General features: G+C 54.5%; 3 protein-coding genes across 11 annotated transcripts in view; all 3 read left to right on the top strand.

The window, feature by feature from the left end:
• The window catches only part of KIAA1671 (KIAA1671 ortholog), an 88,089-nt gene extending 78,961 nt beyond the window's left edge, over positions 1–9,128 (top strand). For 4 of the 8 annotated variants that reach the window (XM_063350587.1, XM_063350593.1, XM_063350592.1 and 1 more), the window contains 5 exons: positions 1,151–1,406; positions 3,469–3,643; positions 5,026–5,153; positions 5,621–5,754; positions 5,929–9,128. In XM_063350587.1, the coding sequence (XP_063206657.1) occupies positions 1,151–1,406; positions 3,469–3,643; positions 5,026–5,153; positions 5,621–5,754; positions 5,929–6,007 (772 nt within the window). In that variant the 3' untranslated portion in view covers positions 6,008–9,128. The remainder of the gene's footprint in view (positions 1–1,150; positions 1,407–3,468; positions 3,644–5,025; positions 5,154–5,620; positions 5,755–5,928) is intronic. The other 4 variants (XR_010073103.1, XR_010073102.1, XM_063350589.1 and 1 more) reach the window with 4 other exon arrangements.
• Positions 9,129–12,990: 3,862 nt separating this feature from the next.
• On the top strand, positions 12,991–18,116 carry CRYBB3 (crystallin beta B3). Its single transcript, XM_063350595.1, has 6 exons — positions 12,991–13,619; positions 15,239–15,318; positions 16,684–16,802; positions 16,935–17,067; positions 17,187–17,329; positions 17,903–18,116. Exons 1-6 carry the CDS (start codon positions 13,538–13,540, stop codon positions 18,066–18,068), a joined length of 723 nt encoding a protein of 240 aa, XP_063206665.1. The 5' UTR covers positions 12,991–13,537; the 3' UTR covers positions 18,069–18,116.
• Positions 18,117–20,837: 2,721 nt separating this feature from the next.
• Positions 20,838–24,677, top strand: CRYBB2 (crystallin beta B2). Of its 2 annotated transcripts, none has more exons than XM_063350597.1 (6): positions 20,838–20,960; positions 21,807–21,882; positions 22,646–22,764; positions 23,616–23,748; positions 24,190–24,332; positions 24,469–24,677. In XM_063350597.1, the coding sequence occupies exons 2-6, from the start codon at positions 21,826–21,828 to the stop codon at positions 24,635–24,637; spliced, it is 621 nt and encodes a 206-aa protein (XP_063206667.1). In that variant the 5' UTR covers positions 20,838–20,960; positions 21,807–21,825; the 3' UTR covers positions 24,638–24,677. The 2 variants fall into 2 exon arrangements, with proteins under 2 accessions (XP_063206667.1, XP_063206666.1); XM_063350596.1 differs by having other exon boundaries at positions 23,616–23,790.
• The last annotated feature ends 2,002 nt before the right edge of the window (positions 24,678–26,679 follow it).

Raw genomic sequence — 26,679 nt, 5'->3', positions numbered from 1 at the left:
TTCTTTGTCACTTAAGGACCAAAACTAGAGGCAATAAGAAAACCAAAATCTAATACAGCTCCAGTGGAGGAGCTGCTGATCTCAGGATAGCACCAACAGAGGCGCTTCTTTCTGTCATGACACAAGGGATGCAATTTTTAAACTCTGATGTTTATTAGCATCTAAAAATGGCATCCTGAAATGTTTAAATCCTCTGCGCTGCTGAGGATGCTTCAGTTGCCCTGGAGTCCCGTGGAATGGAGCTTACACCTGCCGTTTGCTCTGCAGGGAGCACAGACTGTGTTGCAGGAGCTGCCGTGGTGGCTATGGCCATTCCCAACGCACTCCCATTTCCTTCAGGTCCAGACGTGAATACACAGCCTTGTTGTGATTTCAGAAAAAGTGTGCAAACAATTTTTGTATCTACTATATATAAAAAAAATTTACGAATATGTAATTATAATAATATAGTAATTGTAGGTGAATATAAATTAAATATAATATAAATATACATTATAAATATATGTATATACAAGTGCCCTCCTAGGGAAAAGATGGGAACGTGAACAACAGAGGTGTTTGTAAGGTGTGCTCGTCAAAGGGTTGCAAATAGCTTGTAGTGTCCTGCAGGATTTCACTTACAGTAAAAGAGTATTTATTGCTTTGTATTTATAAGCATTTATTTGTATTTGAGATAGTTTTGGATGAGCAAAGAGGAGAATGTTTCAACAGTTTTCTTTGCCTGAGGCCTGCAAACAGGGTATTACCCTTCGCAATGTTTCAAAATGCCAAAAGTGTGAGGTCTGCTGCTGTTATACAGCAAACGGGCAAATTTAAGCAGCTTTTAAGCAGTTTGCTGTTTTCCCTTGTCTCGTTTGCGTATATACGTTCGAAGGGGCCTTTGTGCTGGGGAAAAGAAACCCCAAGCAATAAAAGCGTATTACAGTCAAATTATTACAGTTTATCTGCATAAATCCAAGTGGGTAACAAGCTGCGATAATGGCAGTGATTCACACCTTTGCTGCTGGTACCTGCTGCCTCCAAAGATGCCTTTGTTTCTTGTAGCTGTAGTTTCAGTTCTGCCTCTGTTTATCATCTGCGTGGTCTGCGCTCTCCTTGCGTGGATTTGTTTACCCTGAAGTCTCATAGATTTTGTTTTCTTAATTTGCAGCTTTGTGCCCGAATCTCCTTCCTCGGAAAACGATGTCATTTCGTCGAGAAAGCAACCTCCAAATAGCCACCCGTCTTCGCTCTCCTCTCAAACGGAACCTGCCTCCCTGGTTGATCACCATGACTTCTCAAAAGACCAAAGGAGCACGAGTTTGGACCGTTCCAGCACTGACATGGACTCTACTGATGGGACTGATTTGCCTCCTCCGGGAGACACCTACCCTGATGAAAAGACCACTGATTTCTCTTTCATCGATGTAAGTTACCGTAGTGGGAAATAGAAGTTCTCCTCCTATGTTAACTACGTTGTTAGTGCAAAGCAGTATCTTCTGGAAACTTTGCACTCAAATCTTCCTCTGCCTTTTCTTTATCACATTGAATTTTCGCAGCTGACTTCTTGCCTGAAAAGTTTAAGATCAAAGCTACAAAGTTCTTCTAGTTCCTGCATGCTTAGGTTCTGAGAGACTCCAGAAAACCTGTTGGCCCCTGATAATGTCTGTCAGTGGCTTAATAAAGTTGCTGTTTCTCTTTCTGCTCCTCAGTGAGCTGTAGCAGAAGAGTTAAATGTCTCTGTGAACATTGGAAACATAACTAAATAACGCAAATAGCTAGTGACTGCTGTGCTATAAGCCGTGCAGATTTAAGGCTATAAAGACATTCACTAATATTTTTCTTATATACAATTGATCTCTTTCTGTAGTAGCTTACAACTGCATTTTAAAGGATTTTTTTCATACTTAAGAATCTTGCGTATAGTATAAGAACAGTAATTTCTGCCCATATGCAGTTAGGTGAGGTTTAGTGTTCTCTGAGAGCACTAACACAACTGCAGTTTTTCAGTATAGCATCTAGGAAGAACTGGTTTTTCTTTAGTAAGAGTTGATGCACTGTTGGTTTGGTTTTTTTTAATTATATCTAATGACAGATTTATTGGTAAGTGCAAAATTCCCAACTTAAATGACTGGTGCAGCTGCTAGGAAAGTCTCAGACATATTGCTTCGCCTGTCGAAGTGCCATAACGCCTTCTGAAGGGAGGAGTAGGCGGCTCTGTAAGAGGTGGGAAGGATGCAGGCAGGTTTGTGCTGGAGACCGCGTGGTTGGTCTGGTGCAGCAGGATCGACTGTTAAAATCCCAGCTGCTTCCTGCGTAGGCTGTTGGAAAGTGCCTCCAGCCAGCTCTGCGCTCCGCTGGTGTTGCCACCCGTGGGGAACCGCAGAAACCTGTGTTTCACCAAAGTAGATGCTGCTCTCGTCTTCCCGCCCACTCCGAAACAGGGGCCACGTTTGGTGGTCCGTTGCTTTGAGATCCCTTAACTGCATGTGCCTTGGCGGGGGTGTCAGTCGTTAATCCTTTGGCGGGATATCCCAAGTGCACTTCTTGCTCTCTGGGGGAAGCATTAGTAGCCCCTCGCAGCACGGATGGCGCTTTGTCTGTCAGTGCTTCTGCAGGAGATGGTCCTGTGTTGTGCTCTTCCCTGGCTAAGCAGGTGTCTCTTTAAAACAGCTAAAGGTGTCTCTTTAAAACATAAATAGCTTCAAGTACAGCTGGCAATATGCTCTTTTAATGACTAGTTTATTCCTGACCCGAAATCTCTTGAAAAGAAACAAAACCACATCTTCTAAAGAAGGCGAGGCTCAGTGATGTTTGCTGATTACAGGAAAGTCTCTAACAACAAATTGCTTTAAATAAATAAATAAATTACAGCGCCTTCTTTTGCTCTGTGAATGTTATTGCCTTACCGTCACGCGCAGAGATGAGTATGTTTGAAATGACTGATCACACAAATTTTCTGAATGCCGTGACACTTAATTTGCAGTTTCCTTCGTGCTGGTGAGTGGCTTGAAATTGCAGTGGATGGCAACCCGGCAGAATATTGAAATCACAGCACTCTGCTGCAAGAGAACTTTGTGTAGTTGCTCTTTTTAGGTACCAATCCTCTTATTGGCCTTCAGGTGTTACTAGCTAGCAAGGCCTGTACTCTTAAAACAATCTAGGAACGAAAAGTCCTATTTATTGCAGTTATTTTTTTTTTATTAATTTAGTGAAAATAATTCATGCAGATCAGACATCCACAGCCAAGAGAGATCAAAGAACCAGCATCGCACCCAGTTAGCCACAATGTCGCATATCCTCATCGTAAATTCTCTTTAATATAGTTTTAAGTAACTACAAGAATAATATTCAGGCAAGTGTATATATATATTTAGTTTAATTAAACTGAATGGGTTAATGCGTTAAAGTAGATTGGGAAATCATTATGGAGGAGCTGACTTTTATTTTCAGGCTGGTTGAAAGTAAAGGCTTTGTTTCTTTTTATAGCAAACCACCGTTCTGGACTCCAGTGCGCTGAAAACTCGGGTGCAGCTCAGCAAAAAGAGACGCCGTCGGGCTCCTATTTCCCACTCTCTTAGAAGAAGCAGAGGGCTGGAGTTTGAAAACAGGTTTTCTTTGACAGAAGAACCAGATAATACCTGGATGTTTAAAGATTCCACAGGTATCCCTCGATTGTCTGAAATAATTAGTCGTAATCAACTTGGTTTTAAGGGCAGGAATTGCTAAACGGTATGACGTATCTGCAGTTGCATCGAGGTTTAACAACAGCTTCCGCTTCCCACCTCTGGGTCATCCTTGAAATCAGGTTCTCCCCTCCGTTCCTTGGAGCCTTTGGAGTGAGGGAAGCCGCAGTAGCCAGACCTACAGAAGACTTTAGCTTCTGGCTGCTGGCTTGGGAGAATTTTCTTTGCTGATAAAACACTGAGTTTAGAAACTGCTAGAGCTGGATGCGTTCTCTGGCACATTCTTTATATCTAAGCCCGTGTGTTATTGGTAAGAGCAACTCTAAGTGTTCATGTTCTATAGGTGCTCATAAATACTCTTTCTTTCTAGCATCTGTGAGGACTACAGGACTAAAGAGGCCTAGTTAAGGACAAATCAACTCCTTCAAATCCATTCTGTTAAAAATGTCCCCCTCCTGGTCTGTGCTGTTCCTTAGGATGTAATAAGGAAATGCGTCAGGCATTGATAATCTTTGCTCATGGAAGGGAATGAATGGCTTAATCCTCACACTTATGGATCCATGATTTAGTTCCTGCAGCACTTTGGTGCTGTGGTGATACGTCCCTTTTGATATTCCCTGAGCAGGGAATTACTGGTGTTGCCACCAGTTCTTTAGAGAGGCTCATGATGCTTTTGTAACTGAGGGGCCCTATTAAAAAGTCAGTTTGTGACCTGCCATTTCTGTTTTCCCTTAAAGCCTGTGAATATAGGGAAGAATGTGTAATCAAACCGATCTCTCCTGTAGCCGCCTAATCAGTGCAAAGGTTGTTATCTGTGGGGTGGTAGTTTTGGTGCTGGTCTAACAGACGTAAGATATTTTGAAGACTTGCCTTGGTAAGAAAAGCTGTACTGGAAGGTGGAGTGTAGTTATGGACTAAGGACCCAGGGCACGAGAAGGCAGCCACAGCGTTGCCTCTGCCCTGTCGCACGCAGCCTTCTGCCGCTCGGCCGCTTTGTGTCAAAGCCCTGCTTTCAGCAGGGGGTGGACCAGGTAACTTTCAGATGTCTCTTCCAATCTAAATTAATCTCATGCTCTGTGATCAAGTGAGGTGTTTAGAAGCAGCAACATTCATTAAATAATTAGGAGTACCTTCTGCTGCCTCCTCTCCGTCAGCAAGATACCCTTCTGTTGCTGAGTACGTAGTATGTGTGTTGGTTTGATCTCTACTGAAGCATTGAACTCAGCCCTGTCGTGTGTTAATATTACTTTTAATATGTTTTTGAGTGGAAGGAGCGATCTAGAACAAGGTATAGATGAAAAGCGTGCTGACGAATATTTGGGTTTTTTCCCCTCTTTTTCTTTTTTTATGAATTAATTAGAGGAGAAGAAAACTATGCAACAGGAAGATTCTGATGAGGAAGAAAAGGTACAGCATCCTACCAGATCGTCTTCTGTACATGCTCAGAGACTTCCCGTGTTTCCAGGAATGGACCACTCTGTTCTCAAGGTGAGCCGAGGCAGAAGACAGCAGATGAGAGCTGGACTGATTCAGTAGCTGCAGCTGCCCTCTAGGAACACAGCTAGGAAATGGTGCTGGGGATGACAATGTCGTCTGGGGGACGTGGGTGTGATGTGCAGAATTACCTTGCGGTTATCTTCCTCGCTTTTAACTGTTGGCTGGAAATATGAGCAACCTGGTCTGGTGGGAGGTGTCCTTGCGCAGGGCAGGGGGGTTGGAACTAGATGATCTTTAAGGTCCCTTCTAACCCAAACCATTCTATGAAGTGATTTGGAAAAAAAATTAGCTTCGCAATAGCAAACATGCTTTCAAAACTGCATGTAAGTAATCCCTTCACTGATTTCAGGTGTGGATTTTTTTATTTTTCTAAATCTGAGTGATTTGGTTTGCATTCCAAAAAAAAGTCTGAATGCTGGCTTAAAAAGGGAGTAATTCTCTTTATTTTTTATATCTAGGCCCAACTGCGGAAAAGACAAGAGTGTGAGGGTCCTGGTGAAGTAAGTTCTGCTCAGCTCTTCAAATCCCCGAAGCCGCAGCTGGGAGCTCCTGGTGGCAGAGTGCTGCCCTCCAGTGCCGAGAGGGAGGACAGGTGAGAGATTTCAGATGCTAATATTTTGGTGGAAGAAAAAAATAATACAAGTAGGTTTCCCAAGGCTGTAGGGGCAATTGTATATTTCTTTGGTTTTTTTTTTTTTGTTTCTGGAATGATTTTTCATAATTAAAGAATAAAGAGTATTTTGGGGTTTTTTTTAATATATCTTAGGTCAGAAGAAAAGTCTCCCCAGTGGCTGAAGGAGCTGAAATCGAAGAAGAGACAGAGCCATTATGAGAATCAGGTTTGAAAAGGTACCTTCTGATGGAAAGAGGGGCTTTGATGGGTGACAGCGTGCAGTGACAAAAACACACATGGAAAGGGTTTCCTTAATGCGTCAGTAGAACAACTCTGTGCGCATCGACATTAACGCAGGCTTACTGTGACGTGTGCACCCAGGAAGGTAAAGTAATTCTGTGTTGAGGCGGAGCAGTTTTTGGAGAAGTGACGTTTTCATTCACAGGTGATACGGTCTCACCGATTCTCTGCAGATAACTCGATTTTAACAGCCCTCTGTGCTGCGATTTCATAGTGCTTCCGTCAAGCAAGAATGAGTGTCACTGGGGGTGGCGCACATTTTGAAAACCTTGGTGGATTTTGCAGTATTCTGGGCAGCTCTTGAGCATTTAGCACATTAAATAGGGTGAGACCAAGCTGACGCTACGACAGTAACGTGCATTTGTGGGGGCTTTCCTCGAACACTGAGAGGGCTCTGGCTGCTTTCTTGACCATGTCCTATCATTACTTCAGTTCCTTCTGTTTTTTCTTTCCAGATAGCGATCCTAACTAGAAGAAGATAAAGAAGTTTAACAGAAGCCTTAACTCATCTGAACCTAAAATTCACATGTCATGTTGCTGCTGTTTGCTTCCTGCCTCAACTACTATGTGCATGGTGCCTTCCTGTTTTGTGGAGAAAGCTGCTTAATATTCATACTCAAATACAAAGCTGTATCTTTTCAGATATGGGAGGATCGTCGCTTTAGACCTGCCCGGAAGAAAAACCGGTGGTTCATAGTTAGCACTTGAGAAAGTCGTGCAAGACTGTAATATTTGATCCAGGAGTGCTGCGCACCGGAAAAGTCCCCTGGCCGTTGAACAAAGACTACGTTTCTACATCGGGGTTCAGCAACTCAAAAGTCTGACTTTTCGTAGAGACGTCAGGTGTAAGGCTGGGCTTTGTGTTTGGTTATGAAAATAACAATTTTAATCAAATTTATCTTTTTTTTTTTTTTTTTTTTGTGGAAAAAGAAATAGTAAGCTCCTATTTAGAATGAAGTTTGTGGAAGGTGAGAGTGAAAGAACAAATTACGTTTACTGCCATATTGAAAAAGGAAACTTGATTATTTTTTGTAAAAGGTATTTTTGATTGGCTTATATTTACATGTGATCTGCTGACCTAGCAGATGAATATAATTTTTAGATGAACAAAATGTTAACTTTTGTCACACTTGAAATGGTATATTCTGTGTTTTGTCAGCATGTGGAATAATTGCTTCATTGGAATGTCTTTCCTAAAAAGGATCAAGCAATAATGTCAACCAGTTCTCTTTAAAAAAAAAAAAAAAATGTAAATACTGTTTTTATAACAAAAAAGGAAGGGAAGAGGGAGGATGTTACACTCATATCAGGGTTCCAGTTAATTGTTGAATGTCACTTTAATAGCAGTTTGGATAGTCCCACTTCATATTTTTATTCGTTCATCTGTAAATACCAGGTTTAAGTTTTTATTTTTATGCTGATTTTGTGGGATAGCCTAAATGCGATCTTCAGTTTCTCAGACGATTTACTTTTCTTCTTTTGGTAAGACCGATGTTATAATAGTGGTATAGATATCTCATGCATAACACGGGTGTTATGAATATCACTAATATCTCAAATATGTTAATATCTTTGAATACAGATTCTGAAATATCAACCACGATGTCCACTTAAGACATACTTTATTCTTTCCCCAATTAAGTGCTCTTTTCAGTAACCCTTTACAAATGTAGCCCAACGAGAGAGGTTATTCTGTTGTGTCAGTATCCTCTCGACTCGACTAAGAAAGCGGCAACGTGGAAAACCGAAGCGCGACCGGAGCCCGCTCTGCCCCGGTGCCCTCCGGTGGCGCGGGGCTGGGAGGGGGGTGGCGGCGGTGGCATCCTGCTCCTCGCGTTGCACTTCCCATGCCCTGCTGATGGGCTTTTCTAGGTATTAAAGATAAAGCACCAGCACTTGAACTCAGTTTCCTTTTTTTTTTTTTTTTTTGTCTTTTTTATGATCAGCGTTTTGGAAAGCTTGATTCCCGTGGGGTTACCACAGTGGTGCATCCGCTAGCCAGAGTGGCATGCCTGCTCTGCTGTCTATCAAGCTTGTAGCTGCCAAAACCGTGTGCCAATTCTTCTTGTGGAGGAGTCACAGCTGAGGTGATTTTTAGTCCCAGTCTGCTCGTAGGAAATAACAGCAGTATGTCAGGAGACAAGTCCCATATGCGCATCTCTCTCTCCCGTACTTAGTTCCGATAGCAGCTCCCGGTACTCAATGGAGATGAAATATAAAAAAAACCTTCACTTGCTGCTTTGCCCTGTTTCACATCAGAGCTGTTGCCACCATTACCGTTTTACAGCCTCTTCTGCTACCAGTTAAGAAATGATGACCCCAGAGCTCTGCCCAGCGGTTCACCCTGTGGGGCTTTTAACCCTGGGCGGCGGGAGCTGGAATTGCCTTTGAACGCAGTTGACCAGCCTGTTAAAGAGCTACTCTTACCAAATTTAAAAATGCTGCACATATTTTTCTTCTTCCCCTTTCTTTAGATGGTGGTGGAAAAGGCGACACTTTAAGATAAGCTTTTGCATATGCGTCTTTCGGGATATTTTTTTTTTTTTTAAATGGCAGCCCTCGAGGGTACCATCAGCTGTATCCCACGTGCGACACGCGCGTGTGGGTCGCTGCTGAGCAGCAGCGTTCGCAGGTGTGAGGGAAGGGTGAGGATGGCTTTTCTGACTCGGGTGAAGTGGGGCTTACTTTAAACAGTATCTAGAAATCGGGTAAATTTCCCCCCGCTTATGAGAATATTTACACAGGCTTTGATTTTTTTTTTTTTTTTTTTCCGAATTCAGCGGGTTGACAGTGTTGCGTTACCAATAGTTGGAGGATTTACTGGTTCTTGGTCTAATAAATGAAGGCCAGAAATTCTGTAACTGTGGTGTTTGCTCTGTGTTTGAGGAAACTGAGGGGATTAATGCTAGGTTTCCACAAAGCCCTTTGAATGTGTATGCATTTCCACATCTGCTTGGACAATGCACTGAAACTTACTGTATTTAGTAGTTTAACCTACTACTGAGAAATGTTTAATGCTTAAATGTCTAATTAAAAAGCATCTTTAGAATGTTGTTGAATGGGAAAGTGTTTTTTCTGCTCTATCATTTCTATATTGTCCATGGATTAAATATCTACTCCCTTCTCTTCAGGTTATCGCTATGTAATAAAAGATATATAAATATGTTATTACTTCTTAAATGATAGAACATGCTGTAATACACTTTATATAATTCTATTTTTAATTCCAAATAATGCTTGTTTGAATTTTTTTTTACGCTTTTGGTGCCACATCTTTTTTTTTTTTTTTTTCTTTTTTGGCTGTTGATGTGAGATGGGAGCGAGCTCTTACTTTCAGCACTTTCTGCAGGTGTTTTCACGAATTACTGGCCGCTGCCTTGGAGCAGGTTTTGACTCCGGTCCGAAGAGTGTCTGAGTAATAAGGCAGGCGCTGGGGATGCTGGCGGTGCCCTCGTCCCTTCCCTTACCGCTGCCCAGCTTTTTGTGCTTGCTTAAAAAGCTGCATCAGTAGAGGAATCGTTTTTAAAAGTGAAAGGATGTGGTTGGTGGAATTTAGAAATACTTCTTTTCCGATTGCACTTCTCGTTATTACCAGAAATCCTCCGGTTTAGTTCGTCACTTGGGGCTTTACTCAGGCATTCTGTTTCTTTTTATTGGAATCCCCAGTCGTGGATTTCCTCCTTTCTATTTTTCTGTTGGCAAGCTCACCTGTTCAAGGCCTGTGTAGCTTTAATCCGAGTCCTTCGCTGCTCAGAGTCTCGCTGCTTTGGTTTTACTTCCTGCGGAGAAAGAGGCAACGCTGCTGTTCTGCGGCCTTTGAAGTCTGAAACCTTCTCGTAAAGTGGCCCCAGAGGAATGAACCCCCCACCTTTTCGCTTGCACAAAAGTTTGCTTCATCCTATTACTTGTTTGCAAACAGTTATTGGCAAACTTAAATGCACCGTGTGTCTGATCTGTGAATGCAAACTCTTAGTCGTCCCTTTCTTCTGGCGCAGCAGCATCAGGTAGTTCATAACCTTTAGCACTTGTGCAAACACCGAAATACGGCTCCCGTCTTAGGTATTAAACTCAGGATGTGGTTTGGTGTCGAGGTGTTAAATGGAGAGCTGATTTACCAAAATAGCTTAGTGGGGATTGGGGCAGTTCTAAGACAAATATCACATAAATAGTTTTAAATACAATGCTCTCGAGGTCTGCGCCCCAGTAAAAGGCATTTCTGTCTCTACGCCTTTTTTTCTCTTACTATGAACAAACCCTGGCGCTGATGCTGCAGTATGGTTGCCTTTAGTGTTACTGCAGGTAGGAAGCGAGAGCACCTTTTCCTGATGTTTAACTTGATCCTGTGGAGCCGGAGGAACTGCGTGTGCAGACCTACGCCGTGTGTGTGTGGTACCCTGCGTGCGGGCAGAGCGAGTCCAGGGAGGAGAGCGGGATCGCCAGCCCGGACTGGGCTGTATCTGGTTTGTGACAAATTTAAAAGTCAGTTGAATGTGGGATTTTGGGAGACAGCGGCATGTTCATAGAATCATAGGGTTGGAAGGGACCTCTGGAGATCACCCAGTGCAACCCCCTGCCAGAGCAGGGTCACCCAGAGCAGGTGGCACAGGAACGCGTCCAGGCGGGTCTGGAATGTCTCCAGAGACGGAGACTCCCCCACCTCTCTGGGCAGCCTGTGCCAGGGCTCTGCCACCCTCAGGGTAAAGAAGTTCCTCCTCATGTTTAGGTGGAACTTCCTATGTTCCAGTTTGTGCCCGTTACCTCTTGTCCTGTCCCCGGGCACCACTGAAAAGAGCCTGGCCCCATCCTCCTGACACCCACCCTTCAAGTATTTATAAGTGTTGATAAGGTCCCCCCTCAGCCGTCTTTTTTCCAGACTAAAAAGACCCAAATCCCTCAGCCTTTCTTTATAAGAGAGGTGTTCCAGTCCCCTCAGCATCTTTGTAGCCCTTTGCTGTCCCCTCTCCAGCGGTTTCCTGTCCTTGAACTGAGAAGCCCAGAACTGGACCCAGCGCTCCAGGTGTGGCCTCCCCAGGGCAGAGCAGAGGGGGAGGATGACCTCCCTCCACCTGCTGGCCACACTCTTGATGCCCCCCAGGATGCCATTGGCCTTCTTGGCCATGAGGGCCCATTGCTGGCTCATGGTCACCCTGTTGTCCACCAGGACCCGCAGGTCTCTTTCCACCGAGCTGCTCTCCAGCAGGTCAGCCCCAACCTGTCCTGGTGCAGGGGGTTATTCCTCCCCAGGTGCAGCACCCTGCACTTGCCCTTGTTGAATTCCATAAGGTTCCTCTCTGCCCAACTCTCCAGCCTGTCCAGGTCTCTCTGGATGGCGGCACAGCCTTCCAGTGTGTCAGCTTTGTGTCATCGGCAAACTTGCTGAGGGTGCACTCCATCCCCTCATCCAGGTCATTGATGAATATATTGAAGAGGACATGTGTTCCACACGTGGTGTGGTGGAAGGGCTTTGCTGACCATCGAACCTCGAACAGTAAAGCCACGCTTTCTCCTGGGATAGCTTGTTTTGCTGGGAGATGGGGAGTTTTGGGGTGCAGCCGCGTGGTGTGGCTCTTCCCCAGCAGATGCATCCAGGTTTGGGAGCTCTGGGAGCCGTGTTTGCAGCACCGGTGCTGCTGTTGCCCAGCCAGCCCCATGAAAAAACCCAAACTATTCCAGTAAAAACGCAGCGTTGTGGCCATAACTGTGCTCGCGTGAAGAAGACGCTGTTGGCCAGAGATGGCCGTCTTCACCTTCCTGATGGTGTGGACGCAGCAAAGCAGCCTGCAGCCCACCCCGGGCCCCAGGGCACGAAGGATGTGTTGGATAAATCGCCCCGGCCGCTGCCTTCGGGGGCAGTGCGGGGGGTGGAGGTGTCACTGTCCCCAGACAGAAATGGTGCGAAGGAAAAGTTGGTTTTCTCATTGACTTGAGCTCTGCACTCATGAGAGCGATCAGCTCCGTTTCCTACATCCTCATGGGGATTTAAGGAATAAAGGTGGGCTTTTAAGCAAGACGGGGCTTTTATGGCAGAACCCAGCCTCCGTGGAGCTTTAATGGGGAACTGGGGGTAGGGTTTTCTGAGGTCTTTCACCTGGGACTGCAGCGTCCAGGAACCTCTGGTTGTGGCTGCGCTGGTAGGAGCAGAGGGGGTGAAGGGTGGGCGTCCTTTCTTGGGGGGGGGGGGGGGGGGGGGGCAGAAGCCGCCGCATCCCCCTCCCGCGGCCGTCCTCTTCGCTCAAAGTTATTCTCACAAAAATAGCATCTAAAATAACTTGTTTCTTCTGGTGGGATTGGAGAAGGAGGAGGTCTAACGGCTTGCGGATTTTTCCTCTTTCCATATTAGACGTGACGGCATCAGGCCTGTTTGTGAAGGAGCTATTGTGCAGATTAAAATTTTATATCGTTGCACGTAGCCTTACAGAGTATGTAAATATGGGTCACAATAAACACATTGTGCTATAGAAAATATTTTGTGCTCCATGGTTTCCGAAGTAATAAAGATATTCTGGCTGTTGTGTAATGTACTGTACAATTACGATTCAAGTTGAGCTTTACCAGACATTAAGGAAAAGAAAATAATCTGTTTTCTAACACTGTGCTGTCAGCATTTCTCGAAGGGATTTAAGAGGCTGACACAGTTAAGGGAAATTGAGTTCTGTCAGGAAGACAAATCAATGAGATCCAGTGCCCCTTCTGTCGTGTTTTTGCAATGGCCTTCGCCGAGGGCAGGCTCCCTGCGCTGGGGAGAGGAATGTTCGCGGGAACTGCAGCCGCTGCCGAGCGAAGTGCAAGGAATGGGCTGGTAAGAAAAATTCTGCATTTCTAATCTGTCGAAAACAGCCGCAGTTGTGTTTGGTAAGAGAGACAACTTAATCCCTTCCACGCTCTCCTTTGAGTCCTCCTTCTGTACAGAAGAGATTTTTATATATTTTCCGGGCAAGCGGCTTCGTATTCCAAGGAAAGATGAAAATGTGAAAAGGAGCTGCAATAAGAACGGGCTCTATCAAAGCACTGGCCGCGCTGGGCTCTTTGGTTGGTACGAGTGTCATTTGAACGATGGCAATAGATGAGCTCGCCCTGAGCTGCGCTGCCAGCGGCACTTCATGGGTAGCTTTACATGGCGAAGACCCTGATCCCACCCCACCTCCCCTCCCCTTCGTGGGAGCCGTGCGGCATTGCAGGGGTGGGCTCCGATGTGGGGAAAAAACCAATGTCCATTAGAGGACTGGCCTTGGGGTATCCCCCCGCGGCTTCCCCAGGATCGTCGGTGCCGGGCTGGGCGTGAAGAACCTCCCCGTGAACAGCTCGAACGCGCGGTACCCTAGGGCAAATTGCAGCAGAGAGCTCCATCTGGCGCTGCTGCGGCCGGGACGGGTTTCTGGCCATCTGCCCATCCCCCCAAACTTCCAGTTTTGTCCAAGCCGGCCCAGTGGAGTCACTTTTTGACAATTTTGGTAAATGCTTCATGTCTAGTTCTCGGTTTCAGGCTGAGGCGCCCTCAGAGAGGGTGGAAAACCCTGCAAGAGCGGTACTGGACGGAGATGCGGGTAGGTTGAGCGTAGCTTAGCGTCCAGCAAAGTAAAATGCTCTCAGGTGGCATCTGGTGTGGCAGGATTGCACTTCCTCCCCCCCGTTAAATCATGCTTTCCCTGTAGCGATGGATGGACCTGTGTACAAGGCACTTGGCTCCCAAAAGACCCTGTCAGTCCCCTTGATCCCAGGGGATTCATGCAGGCGCGCTCCCGGCAAACTGAGGTGCAAAGAAGGAAAAAGGGCTCGATGGCGATAATGTTCCTGAGAAGGGTCAACGCTGGGGCGAGAACCCAAATCTTGAGTGCCGGCCTTGCCCTCTTGCCGTGGTACCATCTGCCCCCCGTTCCCCGCAGAGCTCCCGGGAGCTGACGCCGACCCGCGTTTCGTCTTGCGTTGGAGCCCAAAACAAGCTGTAAATATTTTGCCTTTTTTTTTTTTTTTGCCCCCCCCCGGCTTTGTGCTGTACTTGATTTCTAGGCTAAACCCTCCCGTTAACTGCTGATGGGAGAGTTTTCCAGAGAACCTGGCAAGAAGCAGCGTGAACGTGCTGATGCGAATTTCGACGTTAATCTTCTGTAAATCGAGTGGCACATTTTTAAGGGCCGGCCGGGAGAAATCTGAATAACGTTCCCATCGCACGCTGCGAGCCCCCGCTATTGAGATGAAATCTCATGGATGGAATTCAGTAGACGCAGCTGCTGTATCAGCGTCCAAATAATGTGCTGTTCTGTTCAGAAGCAACCCATAAATAGCGGGGCCGCCCGCGCCGGCCGGCAGAGCGGAACCACGCCGGGAGAGGTAGCGGCGGCGCTGCTTGGACTGGAAGGGGCTTTAAAAAAGAATTAACATGTCTGAGTCGAGGTCTCGCTGCAGCGAATGTTTTGCTAATGCTTGGCGAGAAGTGGTGCTGCGGGGCTTTGGTTAAGGACGCCGGTCAAACTGGGGTGGTTTTTTTTTGTTTTTTTTTTTATTTGCCTCCTGTGAACCTCTCGGCAATCCCTTGCGTGAGCGCGGGGAGAGCGAGGGGGGGGGGAGGCGTGTTCGGATGGGGTTTCCTTGTGGAGTCGGAACTTTGTGAGATGTTCCTGGAGAGCAAGGAGAGGACGCTTGCCACCCTCCCACCAGCCAACGCGGTGGCATCGGCTCCAGCGGCCGGGATCCCGTGTCCCCCGGGACGCTGGGTGGCGGGAGCAAGGGAGAGCCGTCAGGTTTATGTTAGCGGGGGGAGATGTCAGCAGCTGGAAGCTGAAACCCGGCCAAATTCCTGCTGGAAACAGGGGGACAGGCTTTTAGACACGAGTTTAATGAGCACCTGGGCGAGCTGCCTGGGGTCAGAGAGGGACCCGTGTCACTCGGTTCGGTGCCGGGCCCCCCGGCCCCGCGGTGATGGCGGGGTGAGGACGCAGGGCCATGGGCAGGAGGGAGAGGAGGATGGGGAACCCAGTGCTTCCTTCTGGCCTGGACATCCCTGGGGATTTACAGCCGCTGCACTCGCGGGAACCGTGTTGATTTTGGCTACCTGTTCCCATGCCTGCTTCATCGTTCGTATCTTATTAAGTATTTCATACTTTAAAGGCTGATACACCACGTTAAGGCGATTCTGTGTTAACCTCCTACAATTTGGGTTTTCCAGGCACAATGACTGAGCAGCAAAGTCCCCCCGAGCAGATGGCGACTGGGGAGGGTGCTGGCGAGCGAGTTGGCAATTACAAGGTATACGGGGGGCAACTGGTTACGGACTTTGGGTGATGCTGCAGGTCACTGAGCGTTGCAGCGCGCACGCCCCGGGCTGGTACCAATCTGGAAGCGCTGCGGGTTGTACCGGGGGAGCAAGCAGCCCCCGGCTCTCCTGACGCAGCAGCTCGTTAGCGTCGCCGCGCTGATAAATCCACTTCTCATCCCCCCCCCGCCCCGAGCCGAGCCGTGTGGGGCTGTGGGCCGGGGAGCGATGCTTCGTCCGGGGAATTTGCTGCTGCCTGGCAGGAGGAGACGCTGCTCGCTGCGTTTGCGGCTGCCAAGTACATTTGCCCGCCCGCCTGCTGCGCAGCTGCGTGATGTTTTAATCCAGGAGATAAAGCATCCCGTCACGGCGGGGATCAGCTGTAGGTTTAAGCAGTGAAAGTCCCCGGGTATTTTCTTTCTTTCTTTTTTTTTTTTTTTTAGGTTTTAATTCCTACGCTCCTGGGTTGGTTGGAGGTAAATGAGCTGCGGGCGTTGCAATGGCTGCTGCCCTCCCCGCAGCTCGGGAAGCCGGGAAAAGCCTCTCCCGGCCGGGGAAGGCTGGGGGTGGGAGTGATTTGCATCCTGCAAATGGGGTAAAGAGGTGCTGGGAGCTTGGGCTGTTTATTGCTTTGGGGCGGAAGGATGTTCCTGAGGACTGCGGGTGTCACCTCTGTCCCTCGATACCTCCCCCGTCACACGGTGTCCGCAGGAGGCTCTGCGGGGTTCCAGCCGGGACCCCTTTCGGGCCGGCCCGGGGGGTGCAGCCTGGCTGCTCCGCTGACCTTCCTGGTCCCCAGGTTGTGCCGGGCACCCTGGGCCCTGCTCCCCGCCGTGCTCCGGCCGCTGGATCCGACTCCTCCTGCGGCTCAGGCCAAAGCTCTGCCCCAGGAGGTGTTGTGGTCTCTGCACCTGGGAAGGTTTCGGTGAAAACACTGAAAAAAGAGCTTGTTCCAGGCCAGACCAGGGGAAAGAATGGATCTGGAGGGAGCAGTGAGAAGGAAAGGATGGGCCATGGCTGGGCTGGGGGCAGGAGACCGCAACCCGCGTCCCTGGGGGTCTCTTAGCACAAACCCTCTGCGTTTTCGATGCTGTGTTTCATCCAGTCAACTTGTTTTCTCCTGTCACGGATGAAATATCAGCTTGTGTTTTGCCAAGCAAACATCTTCGGCCCATACACAGCTGCGGAGCGAAGCCCTGGGGTGGTGGGATCCGGCTCTGCCGCAGGAGAGGAGCGACATCGGCGCAGGGCGGCAGGGACGGAGGGGACGTGGCTGGACCACTTTGCTCTGCTGCTGCCTGCCTTTGCCAAGGGGGGGGTCCTGCAGCGGCAGCTGATGGCATTTCTCCCTACCTTAGATCACGATCTACGAGCTGGAGAATTTCCAGGGGAAAAAGTGCGAGCTGACGGAGGAGCTCCCCAGCATCACCGAGAAAGAGCTGGAGAAGGTGGGCTCCATCCAGGTGGAGTCTGGCCCGTAAGTCCGGGATGTGGAGGACGGACAAACCCCAGGGAGACAGGGAGAGCATCCCCCTGCAGCGCTGCCTCGGGATGGGGTGCTCCCCCCGCGGTGGGTGGCCGTGCCGTCCCCGACCCTCTGGTCCCGCAGGTGGCTGGGCTTCGAGCGGCAAGCCTTCGCCGGGGAGCAGTTCGTCCTGGAGAAGGGGGACTACCCGCGCTGGGACTCCTGGTCCAACAGCCACAACAGTGACAGCCTCATGTCCCTCCGCCCCCTCCAGATCGTGAGTAGCAGCTGTGTTGGGGTGTCTGGGCCCCCCGGGACAAGCAGAGTGGCCTCAGCGATGGGGTCTGGGGGGTCTGGGGTCACGCAGGGCATCCCCTGACCCGTTCTTTCTTGCAGGACAGCCCCGACCACAAGATCCACCTCTTTGAGAACGTGGGCTACACCGGGCGGAAGATGGAGATCGTGGACGATGATGTCCCCAGCCTCTGGGCCCACGGCTTCCAGGACCGCGTGGCCAGCGTCAGGGCCCTGAATGGAACGTAAGGATGGTGGCACCGGGGGCATGCGGGGACACCCCATCAAGGTCCCGTCCCATGGCGCTGTGGTTTGGTCCCCCTGGGGTGGTGGCAGGGATGCCTGGCACAGACGCTGCAGCAGGGATGAGGCAACTGTCCCCATGATGCTGCTTGTGCCCGTCATGTCCCGTGCTCCCTCCCCACCTGGCCTTTCCCTGGCCCGCAGGGAGTGAGGGGGACCAAGGCAGTGTCACCGGGGCCGTGTGACGGCTCCTCGCCATGACCCAGGGCTCTGCTGGGCAGCACCGCAGGAGTGGTGGAGCCATGGCACCTTCTCCGCCCTGGGGTCCCCAACCCCTCCCGGCATGACGGCATTTCCCAGCCGGGCTCAGCCTTGTTGCGGTGACACGGGGTGGTGACGGAGCAGTGGCCCTGGGCAGCGCTGCAGAGCATGGCATGGCTGCGGCGGGCAGAGGCCCCGCCACCCCCTCTCTGGGGTGGTGGGAGGATGATGCCCACCCGCTCCGGGGGGGACCTGCCCACTGGGGGGGGCTGCAGCTGGAGCTGGTCCCGGGACACTGCCTCTGTCCCCCGCAGGTGGGTGGGCTACGAGTACCCCGGCTACCGGGGCCGCCAGCACGTCTTCGAGAAGGGCGAGTACCGCCACTGGAACGAGTGGGACGCCAACCAGCCCCTCATCCAGTCCGTGCGCCGTGTGCGGGACATGCAGTGGCACCAGCGGGGCTGCTTCGAGAACAGCTGAAGGACACCCCAGCCCCGCGCTGCCCCCGCTGCCGGGGGGGGGCTGACATGATGCCGCCAGCTGAGGCCGTGACCTTGGTGGTTTTTTTGTGCAAAAAAACTCAATAAAGCTCTGAGCTGGAGGCTGCCGGGGGCCTTGCCTGGTGCTGGGCTGGGGTTGTGCTCGTGGGGGGGTGCAATGCGCGGAGACGTGGTCCAGGGGATGGTGGGACGTGGATGGGTGCCATGGCAGTGCCCCCAGCAGCTGCCGTGCATGGCAGAAGCGGGGAAAGCGCGAGTATTTGCAGTGTGACGTAAAGGCTGCAGCTTTCCAAAACTTGTTCCCCCAGCGGCGCCGGTGCCCTCCGGGAGGGGAGGTTTTTCTCTGCCCCTTCTCAAAGCATCTCCCCGGGCCGGGGGAGCTCTGCTGGTGGCTCCTTCCTCACTTTCCCCAGCCCTGCCCGCTCCGCTGCCGGAGGGCGTCCAGCCCAAAGGGCACGGTGGTGGCTGGGGGGTCCTGGGGGACACGGTGGTGCCTGGGGGCTCCTGGGGGACACAGGCAGCCTCGGGAGCGGTGGGGCTGGGGTGTCCCTGGGAGCAATGGGGATGTGGAGAACGGCCGTCCCCAGGCCCTGCCAGGTCTTGTGCATCCCAAAGGGGGACTCACCCCACGGGGTCAAGGCTGTGTCCGGCCCCAGCACCCTGCAGACCCCCCAGCCCGGTCCCAAGGAAGCTTTTCCCCCCCGTACCCCAGGTTGTTGCTCCCTGGGGATGATGTCTCACACACGGGCAGCTGGTTTGGTTGCAAAGGCGGGGGGTAGAGACCCCTCTGTGCCACGCGCCCCGAGGATGCTGGCAGGGAGCTGGGCATCCCAGCACTGCGCGGGGGCACAGCGGCCGCACTCGGGGACCACCCGGGGCTGGTGGCAGAGACAGGAGATGGCTTGAGGCTGCCCGAGCGCTTCGTGCCGGTCACCAAACAGCCACTCCAGAGTTTTTCTTTTTGGGCCTGGGTTTGCAGCTACTAAAGGAGATTGTGTGACCCTGAGCGGCAAAAGCTGCTTCCAGGCCAGTCTCTGGGGCTCCCTGCGGCATCGCCACCGCCCGCGGCTGAGATGAGCTAAAACCAGCCCGGCAGAGCCAAGGCGGGGGGGAATCGCAGCCTGGCAGGAGCTGCGCCCAGCACTGTGTCTGCCACTCGCAGGGGTGTGCGAGGGGCCGGGATGTGCCGGAGGGCAGCCGGGGGGATGCACGTAACCTGCGCTGGGTCCCGGGGCAGGTCCACGGGGGTCCTGGGCCGGGGACCCCTATGGATCAGCCCGGGAAGATGGGGAGGGCAGTGGTGGGATCCCTCTGCGGTGCCGCAGCGGGAGGCACAGGGGATGGAGAAGGATGGTGGCAGGGCTGGGAGCGTTGTAGCCGCTTGCTCACAAGCCCCACTAGCCAAACCTCTCCGTGGCGTGCTGTGACTTCTTGCGGAGCTGCACAGTCACCTGTGGCCCCCGCAGCCCCGCGAGGCCCCTTCACCCGCGTCTGGGGCAGCTGCAGACCGTGGGGACCGACCCCTTGGTGTGTCACTGCCAGGGCAGGCTCCGGTGGCAATATCCCGGGGGAGGTGACCCTGTGTGTGGTTGTCCTGGGCGCTGGGTCTGGGGGAGCGCCCGGAGGTGCTGTCGGGGTCGGGGGGAGGCTGCAGCACATCTGCTGCGGGACCCCCAGGAAATGCTGCGTGCAGAAGAGAGCTGATGGAGGCCACGTTAATGCCGTGTGACGCGTGCTGGGGTGACGACAAGGGGGGGTCCCGCTCTTCTGCGGGGTGAGCGGGGTCTGCAGGTGCTGCACAGCACCCGGGGTGCCTGATAGCTGGGTTGTAGCGTGTCCCCCCCACCCCGGGAAACTCACTTTGCTGCAGCCACAATCACCCCACAGCCCTGACACGTCTCCCCGGGTCGGCCGGCAGCAAGGTGCCAGCGAAGGGGTTTTGCTGCTGCCCTTAACCCTCGGCTCGTCCCCGGGCGGGGGCTGCCCTCGCTGGGCACAGCCCGGCTGTGGGGACACGTCCCAGGCTGTGAGCGCCCCCCACGCTGACCTCGGCTGTGTCCTGGCGTGATGGAGGGGCCGCCGTGCTGCGGTTCCTGCAGCCCCCTGGGGCTGGGACGCTTCTGGGATCCCAAAAGGGAGGGGGATAAGGGAGGAGGACCCCAAGGCCTGGCACCCGCCTGCCCCCGCGCTCAGGCTGGGGATGCTGCCCGGGTGCTGCCCCGCTTCACGGTGCCACCGGGACCAGATCCTGCCCCTGCCCATCCCCGAGGCCCCGGGTCGGCTGCGGGAAGGGGGTCCCGTGGTGTCCCCAGGAGCATCGCAGGGTCCCTCCGCGGCAGCACGGTGTGGGGTGCGGGCGCTCCCTCGCTGGGGATGCAGACGGGCAAAGCCAGGCGTTTACCAGTTATTTGAAGGCTCGTTTTATCGCGCATGGAAAGAGCCAACTTCAGCAGTTTTCGGCAGTCCCAGCAGCGGGGCGGCTCGCTGGTTTGTCGGAGGGATAAAGTCTCTGGCTCCAAAACTCCTGAAGCAGGGCTGGCGGGCGCTTTGTTTGCAAGGGCCAGTCTGGGTCTTGGCATGCATTCGGCTGATGCATGCAAACTCCAAATCTCCTTGCCAACAAACCCAACAAAGCGGGCGACTCGAATGTGAAAGCTAATGAAATAACTCCCCGACTTGGTGTTTGGGGAGACAAAGGCTGCAGCCGATCAGCTGACCTTGGTTTTCATTGGGTTTTAATCCAGCATTCTCGCTTTGAATCATGCTTTAACTATTTTGTAAATAGTTTTGGCACCATTCTTCTGCGGCTCGGTATAAATTCCACCTCTCGGCCCCAGCCCTTCACTGGCTCAAGCGGGTACTGGTATAACTGGTAAGACTTTTCTATTTGTTGTCCTCTTTTTTGCCCTTGCCTCCTCCCGACCCCTGGTGCCGTTGCTCCGTCCCGCGGCGCCGGGCAGAGGTGCGGAGGTGGCAGCGGGATGCGGGCATTCGGCGGGGTGAGCCGTGGGGACAGTCCTGTCCCTGCAGCCCAAACCGGGTGGCCAGCTCAGGGGTATTGCCACCTGGCCATGGCTCTGTTTTTGTTGTATTGGGAAAGAGCCATTTTCACCTGGTTTGGAGCCTGCTCAGACACTGGGGGTCCCGCTGGGATTGAGGATGAAGGTCCTTCGTAGGGACGACCCTGCACATGCACTTGCTTGACTGGAGGTGATGGTGGGAGCCCCGGTGCTTCTCCCCATCACCTCCTTCAGGCACCCGCATGGGACAGGGGCTCCTCGGCTGTCACTTGCTGAGCAGGGACAGCAGGAAAAACCTCAGCCGCAGGGGCTGGGCTCCCCCAGGAATGACTCGGGAATGCCCTGGGCTCACAGATCCCCTTATTCCAGGCTGGAGACCCTTTGCAGGTCCCATCATGGGTGGGACCCGTGATGCTGGGACCATCACCTGGGCTCCTCCTGGGCCTGAGCCTGGGGAAGTTTGCCCCACGAGCGAGTGGTGCCGAGCAGCCCTGAGCGGGAACTGGCCCTGGCAAACCCGGTCTGTGCCCACATGCCACGAGCCTGAGCCCCAGCACCCCTTTCCATGAAGCTCAGCAGCAGGGAGCAGCCAGGGGCCGAGCGCCGGGCGGGCTGTGGGGTACGGACGCGGGGTGGTGAGCACGGTGCCGGCTACGTCCTGGGTGGCAGCTTGTAACTTTCTGAGTTTTCCTCCCAAGGCAGCAGACAACCCAGCTTATGATGGCTTCCGAGCACCAAATGCCAGCCTCCAAGCAGCAGCAAGCCAGCTCCAAGGTCGGTGTGTGGCTTCTCCTCCGCTCTGTGGTGGGACTGGGGCACCCTCGGTCTTACCGAGCACCCAAATCATCCTCCTGGGTTGCCCCGGGACCCAGCCGGGCTGGGAGCAGCTGAACTGCCATCATGCAGCCCCTCGCCGTCACCCCGCCGTGCTCCCGGCTGGTGCCGAGCGTCGTGGCTGCGGCGCTGAGCCGTTCGCAGAGGGACGAGGGGTGGGAGATGCACGGGATTTTGCCGGCATCCCACGGCCCCGGTGCGGGTGGAGCGGGTGGGAGCGGATCAACTCCTAAGCTCTGCAGACACAGCAGATCTGTCCCCCGCCGCCCCACTGACCCATGAAATCCCTGCTGAGCTGGCGGCGCTCAGCCCCCGGCGCTGCCCCGCTGCCTCCCCCCGTGTGTGCTGGGTGCCCTGCTCCTTGTGTCCCGCTGGCGGCCGCGATGCTCGAGCCGCAGCCGCTTGGCTGTTTGAAGCCTGGCGTGAGCGCAGGCACCACGCTGCGAGCGGCACCAGGGTGCTGGGCCGGCGCCGGCAGGGACCTGCGGACATCCAGGAGCGAGAGCCGCGCGCTCAGAGGGATGGAAGCGTTGGTCCACGCTCGCAGGATGGTTAAAAGCCGCTGACGCGCAGGTTTTGGGGGGCAGCGTGATGTCTGGGCTGCAGCAGATGTGCTGAGCCAGTGGCTGGGGACGGTGCGTGTCCGCCCCCTCGTAGTGCCAGGGGCAGCGTGTCCCGCTCTGAGGCCCCCGCTCTCTTCCAGATTGCCATCTTCGAGCAGGAGAACTTCCAGGGCCGCTGCCATGAGCTCAGCGGTGCCTGCCCCAACCTGAAGGAAGCCGGCGTGGACAAAGTGGGCTCCATCCTCGTGCACTCCGGACCGTACGTGCTGGGGGGGCTGGTGGGGCCGCGGCGGTGGGCGGGAGGGAGGCAGGGGCTGGGATGTGGAGGGGGTCTCCCCTCTGTACCCCGGATTTCACCCAGCCGACGCTGCTGTGCTGCTTCCCCACCTCGCCCCCGTGGGTGCCCGGTGCCGGGGGATGCCAGCGGGTGAGCAGGGGGTGACAGGGTCCCCTGGGTGGGCTGGTGCCCCCCAGCCCTGCTCGGTGGAGGGGAGCTGGAGGGGTGTGGGCATGGACAGGGATGGCGGCGTTACCCCAGTTTGGTGCCCTTCCCTTTGGGCACAGGGACAGGCGGGGATGGCACCCCCTCGGTGGCACCTCCTCTCCCCATCCTGACCCCTGCGTGTGTTACTCAGGCTGGGGGCTCTGGGCAATGGGGAGCCCCTGAAAAGCGCCTGGGGAAGCGCCGGGGGGGGTTCCCTGCCCGCACCCCATGGCTGGCAGCGCGCTGCACCCAGGAACAGCAGGGCAGGAGCACAGCCCCATCGGGGACGTGTGGGTGATCCCGTCCTTCTGTGGCTCCCTGGTGACCAGGGCTGGGTGGTCACCATGTCTGAGCATCCTCACGGGCAACGCCGGCGCTTCTGCCGTGCCGTTGCCAGCAGAGACCCGGGACTGGCCGTGCCGTGTGCGGGCCGGGGGCATTGCTCTGCCCGCTCCCACCCTGCCAGCGCGCACCACGCTGCTCCTTTCCGCTTTCCAACAGGGAGCAGAGGGGTCTGCGCTCTGCCGGGGGGCACGGGCCGGGGCTCAGCCCGAGGGCGTTTGCCGGGGTCAGTGCGGGGGTGCTGCTGCCGCCCCGACTGAAGCGTGTCCCCTGCTCTCTTCCAGCTGGGTGGGCTACGAGCAGGCAAGCTGCAAAGGGGAGCAGTTTGTGTTTGAGAAGGGGGAGTACCCCCGCTGGGACTCCTGGACCAACAGCCGGAGAAGCGACAGCATCACTTCCCTGAGACCCATCAAAGTGGTGAGAGCACCCAGACAGCCACTACCCACCCGCCAGACCAAGGTCTGCAGCCAGAAGTCTTCCCCAGCCTTCCCCCGCCCTCCCCAGCCCCGCGGGCGGAGGGGCACCCCCTCCTGCGCACCCTCGCCCCAGCCCTCGGGGCCCGGGGAGCCGGTGGGGGGGTCGGAGGGAGCGTGGGGACGGGGGCAGTGGCAGGTGACCCCAGAGCGGAGGACGTCTGCTGGTAAGTCTGGCAGTGCCCACGCAGGCGCCGGCTCTCGGAGCTGGATGGAGGGATGCGGAGCACCCCCCCGGCATCGGTGGGAGCGGCGGCACACGGTGCCGGCCCCTCGCCTCGGTTTCCCCATAGCCCTGGGCTTTGCCCCCCCCTACCCCTCACCCCCTTCCCAGCCCTGGGTGCCGGCTGCCGCTGATGCCCCGTTTCTGCTCTCCCCGCTGCAGGACAGCCAGGAGCACAAGATCGTGCTGTACGAAAACCCCAGCTTCACCGGCAAGAAGATCGAAATCATAGATGACGATGTGCCCAGCTTCCACGCACACGGCTACCAGGAGAAGGTCTCATCCGTGCGGGTGCAGAGCGGCACGTGAGTACCGGGGGGTGGCGGGGGGACCTGCGTGATGCCGGAGCATCGCGTGGCTGAGCAGCCTCGGCTGTGCCGTGCCGCGGCTGCTGGGCCGGGTGATGGTGTGTGACCCCCCCTCCCATGCTTGCTTTGGCAGGTGGGTGGGATACCAGTACCCTGGCTACCGGGGCTACCAGTACCTGTTTGAAAAGGGGGACTACAAGGACAGCTCAGATTTCGGCGCCCAGCACCCCCAGATCCAGTCGGTCAGGCGCATCCGGGACATGCAGTGGCACCAGCGTGGCGCTTACCACCCCACCAACTAGAGCCCCCGGCCCACGCCGGGGCGCGGGGAGCGGAGCAAGCTTTCCCCCGGCCGCCGCTGCCCCCCCTGCGGCCTCGCCTCCCGTCTCCCCCCGTGTGATGCACGCCGCTGCCAAAGCAACTGAATAAAGCTTGGAGTTTCAAAGTCACGGCTCTGGGCACTTCATTCCTCGGGGGGTCATGGGGGGAACCCACCCGCGGGATGCCCGTCCTGACCCCATGCTCCTGGGCGGGGAGTGGGGGGCTGCACCCCCAGGGTCCCCGTGCTGCCCACATACCACCCGCTCCTCACCAGCGGCATCGCTATGGTCACCAGCCGGCACTGGTAGACCACCAAACTGGCCGGAGGGAGATGAGCCGGGGGTCTGGGGGTCCAGCAGGAGGGACGGGAGCTGCTCACCTCCTCCGCAGCCAGGACCCCTTGGGCGTGGTGGGATCCAGTATGACCGTGATGACTGCGGGGCTCAGCACTCTCCTGGGGGGCACGGAAAAGGGTGAGCGGCTCCTCCGCAGCCACACAAGAGCATCCCCAAAACGCCGCGGTGCCAGGGTGGATGCACCGAGGGTTTGGGGGGGTTTGCCTTCCCAGCCAGGATGCCTCCAAGCCAAATAATTGTTTTAATTATTAAGCATAATAAGCTTTAATCAGCAATAATGCTTTATTTTAGCATGAATAATGCTAAATAATGCTTTAGTTATTCGCATCGTAAGATGAGCCAAACGAAGCTGCCGAACACCTGCTGCCACAGAGGAACCGCAGCCGCCCCCTGCCCGGGGGGGGGGCTCGGCGGGGCGGTGGAGGTGGCGATGGAGGCTGCTGGGCTGGCCCCGTCCCCTCCACCGGCAGGACGCAGGGGTGGCAGTGGCTGTGTGTCACTGCGGCTTGGTGGTGCGGGGTGGCTGCGGGGTTCAGGGGGCTGAACGGGTCGGGGGGCTGCTTCCCGGAATCCCAGAATCCCAGAATCCCAGACTGGCAGGGGTTGGAAGGGACCTCTGGAGATCATCCCGTCCAACCCCCTGCCAGAGCAGGGTCACCCAGAGCAGGTGGCACAGGAACACGTCCAGGCGGGTCTGGAATGTCTCCAGAGACGGAGACTCCCCCACCTCTCTGGGCAGCCTGTGCCAGGGCTCTGCCACCCTCAGGGTAAAGAAGTTCCTCCTCATGTTTAGGTGGAACTTCCCATGGTCAAGTTTGTGCCCGTTACCCCTTGCCCTGTCCCCGGGCACCACTGAAAAGAGCCTGGCCCCATCCTCCTGACACCCACCCTTTAAGTATTTATAAGTGTTGATAAGGTCCCCCCTCAGTTGTCTTTTTTCCAGACTAAACAGACCCAAATCCCTCAGCCTTTCTTCATGAGAGAGGTGTTCCAGTCCCCTCGTCATCTTGGTAGCCATCCCCAGTGATGGGTGTCTGATGGGACACCCCAGCAAACTCCGCGCTGGTTCCTCTCCCGTGCACCGCAGCTCCCGGGGAGCAGGCACCTGCCCGCGGCTGCTCCGCTGCAGCGTTTTGGCATGAACACCGGCAAAACCGGGAATTGCAGGGAGACAGGGATGCGCCGCCCTTCTCCCCATCACCTCCCACGTGCGACCACCCCGGTGGACGGCGTTTTGCCCCCCGAATCCTCAGTGTTTCAAAGCCTTTTCCGCTGCGCTCAGGATGACTGAGCCCGGCATAAATCACCGCGTTGGCAAGGCCCAGCTCCACCGGGCGATAATCTGAATTAATCATTTGCCAAACGCTGCTGCGAAATGCCAGCTCCTCGGCGAGTCGTGCTTTGGCAGCGTCGCCTCGACCCAGCCGCTTCCCGGCGAAAATCTCTGCGTTTCCCTCGACGGGGAAAATTCAGAATGACCCCAGACCTGAAAATTTCTCGTGAAAAATGGGGGTTTAATGGAAGTAGCGACGCGCGCCCCTCTGTGCTGCTGACGGGCGGGTTCTGCCTCGCCTGGGCGTCCGGCCGTGAGTCGTTAGTGGGAAACGGCATCTTCTGGGGGTGCAAACTGGTGAAATCAGCAGCGAGGTGGAGAGCAGAGACCTGAG

This window comes from Chroicocephalus ridibundus, chromosome 13 (genome assembly GCF_963924245.1).
Source record: "Chroicocephalus ridibundus chromosome 13, bChrRid1.1, whole genome shotgun sequence".
NCBI classification, from domain to species: Eukaryota; Metazoa; Chordata; class Aves; order Charadriiformes; family Laridae; genus Chroicocephalus; species Chroicocephalus ridibundus.
Note: the sequence above shows the minus strand (reverse complement) of the source record. Positions and strands in the feature narration are given on the sequence as shown.

Excerpts from the sequence above, each read along its gene's own strand:
- CRYBB3 (XM_063350595.1), top strand. The coding sequence starts at position 13,538 with ATGTCTAGTTCTCGGTTTCAGGCTGAGGCGCCCTCAGAGAGGGTGGAA. Across the intron at positions 13,620-15,238 it reads GGTACTGGACGGAGATGCGG|GCACAATGACTGAGCAGCAA; the intron begins GTAGGTTGAGCG and ends TGGGTTTTCCAG. Across the intron at positions 16,803-16,934 it reads ATCCAGGTGGAGTCTGGCCC|GTGGCTGGGCTTCGAGCGGC; the intron begins GTAAGTCCGGGA and ends CTGGTCCCGCAG.
- CRYBB2 (XM_063350596.1), top strand. The coding sequence starts at position 21,826 with ATGATGGCTTCCGAGCACCAAATGCCAGCCTCCAAGCAGCAGCAAGCC. Across the intron at positions 22,765-23,615 it reads ATCCTCGTGCACTCCGGACC|CTGGGTGGGCTACGAGCAGG; the intron begins GTACGTGCTGGG and ends GCTCTCTTCCAG. Across the intron at positions 24,333-24,468 it reads GTGCGGGTGCAGAGCGGCAC|GTGGGTGGGATACCAGTACC; the intron begins GTGAGTACCGGG and ends TTGCTTTGGCAG.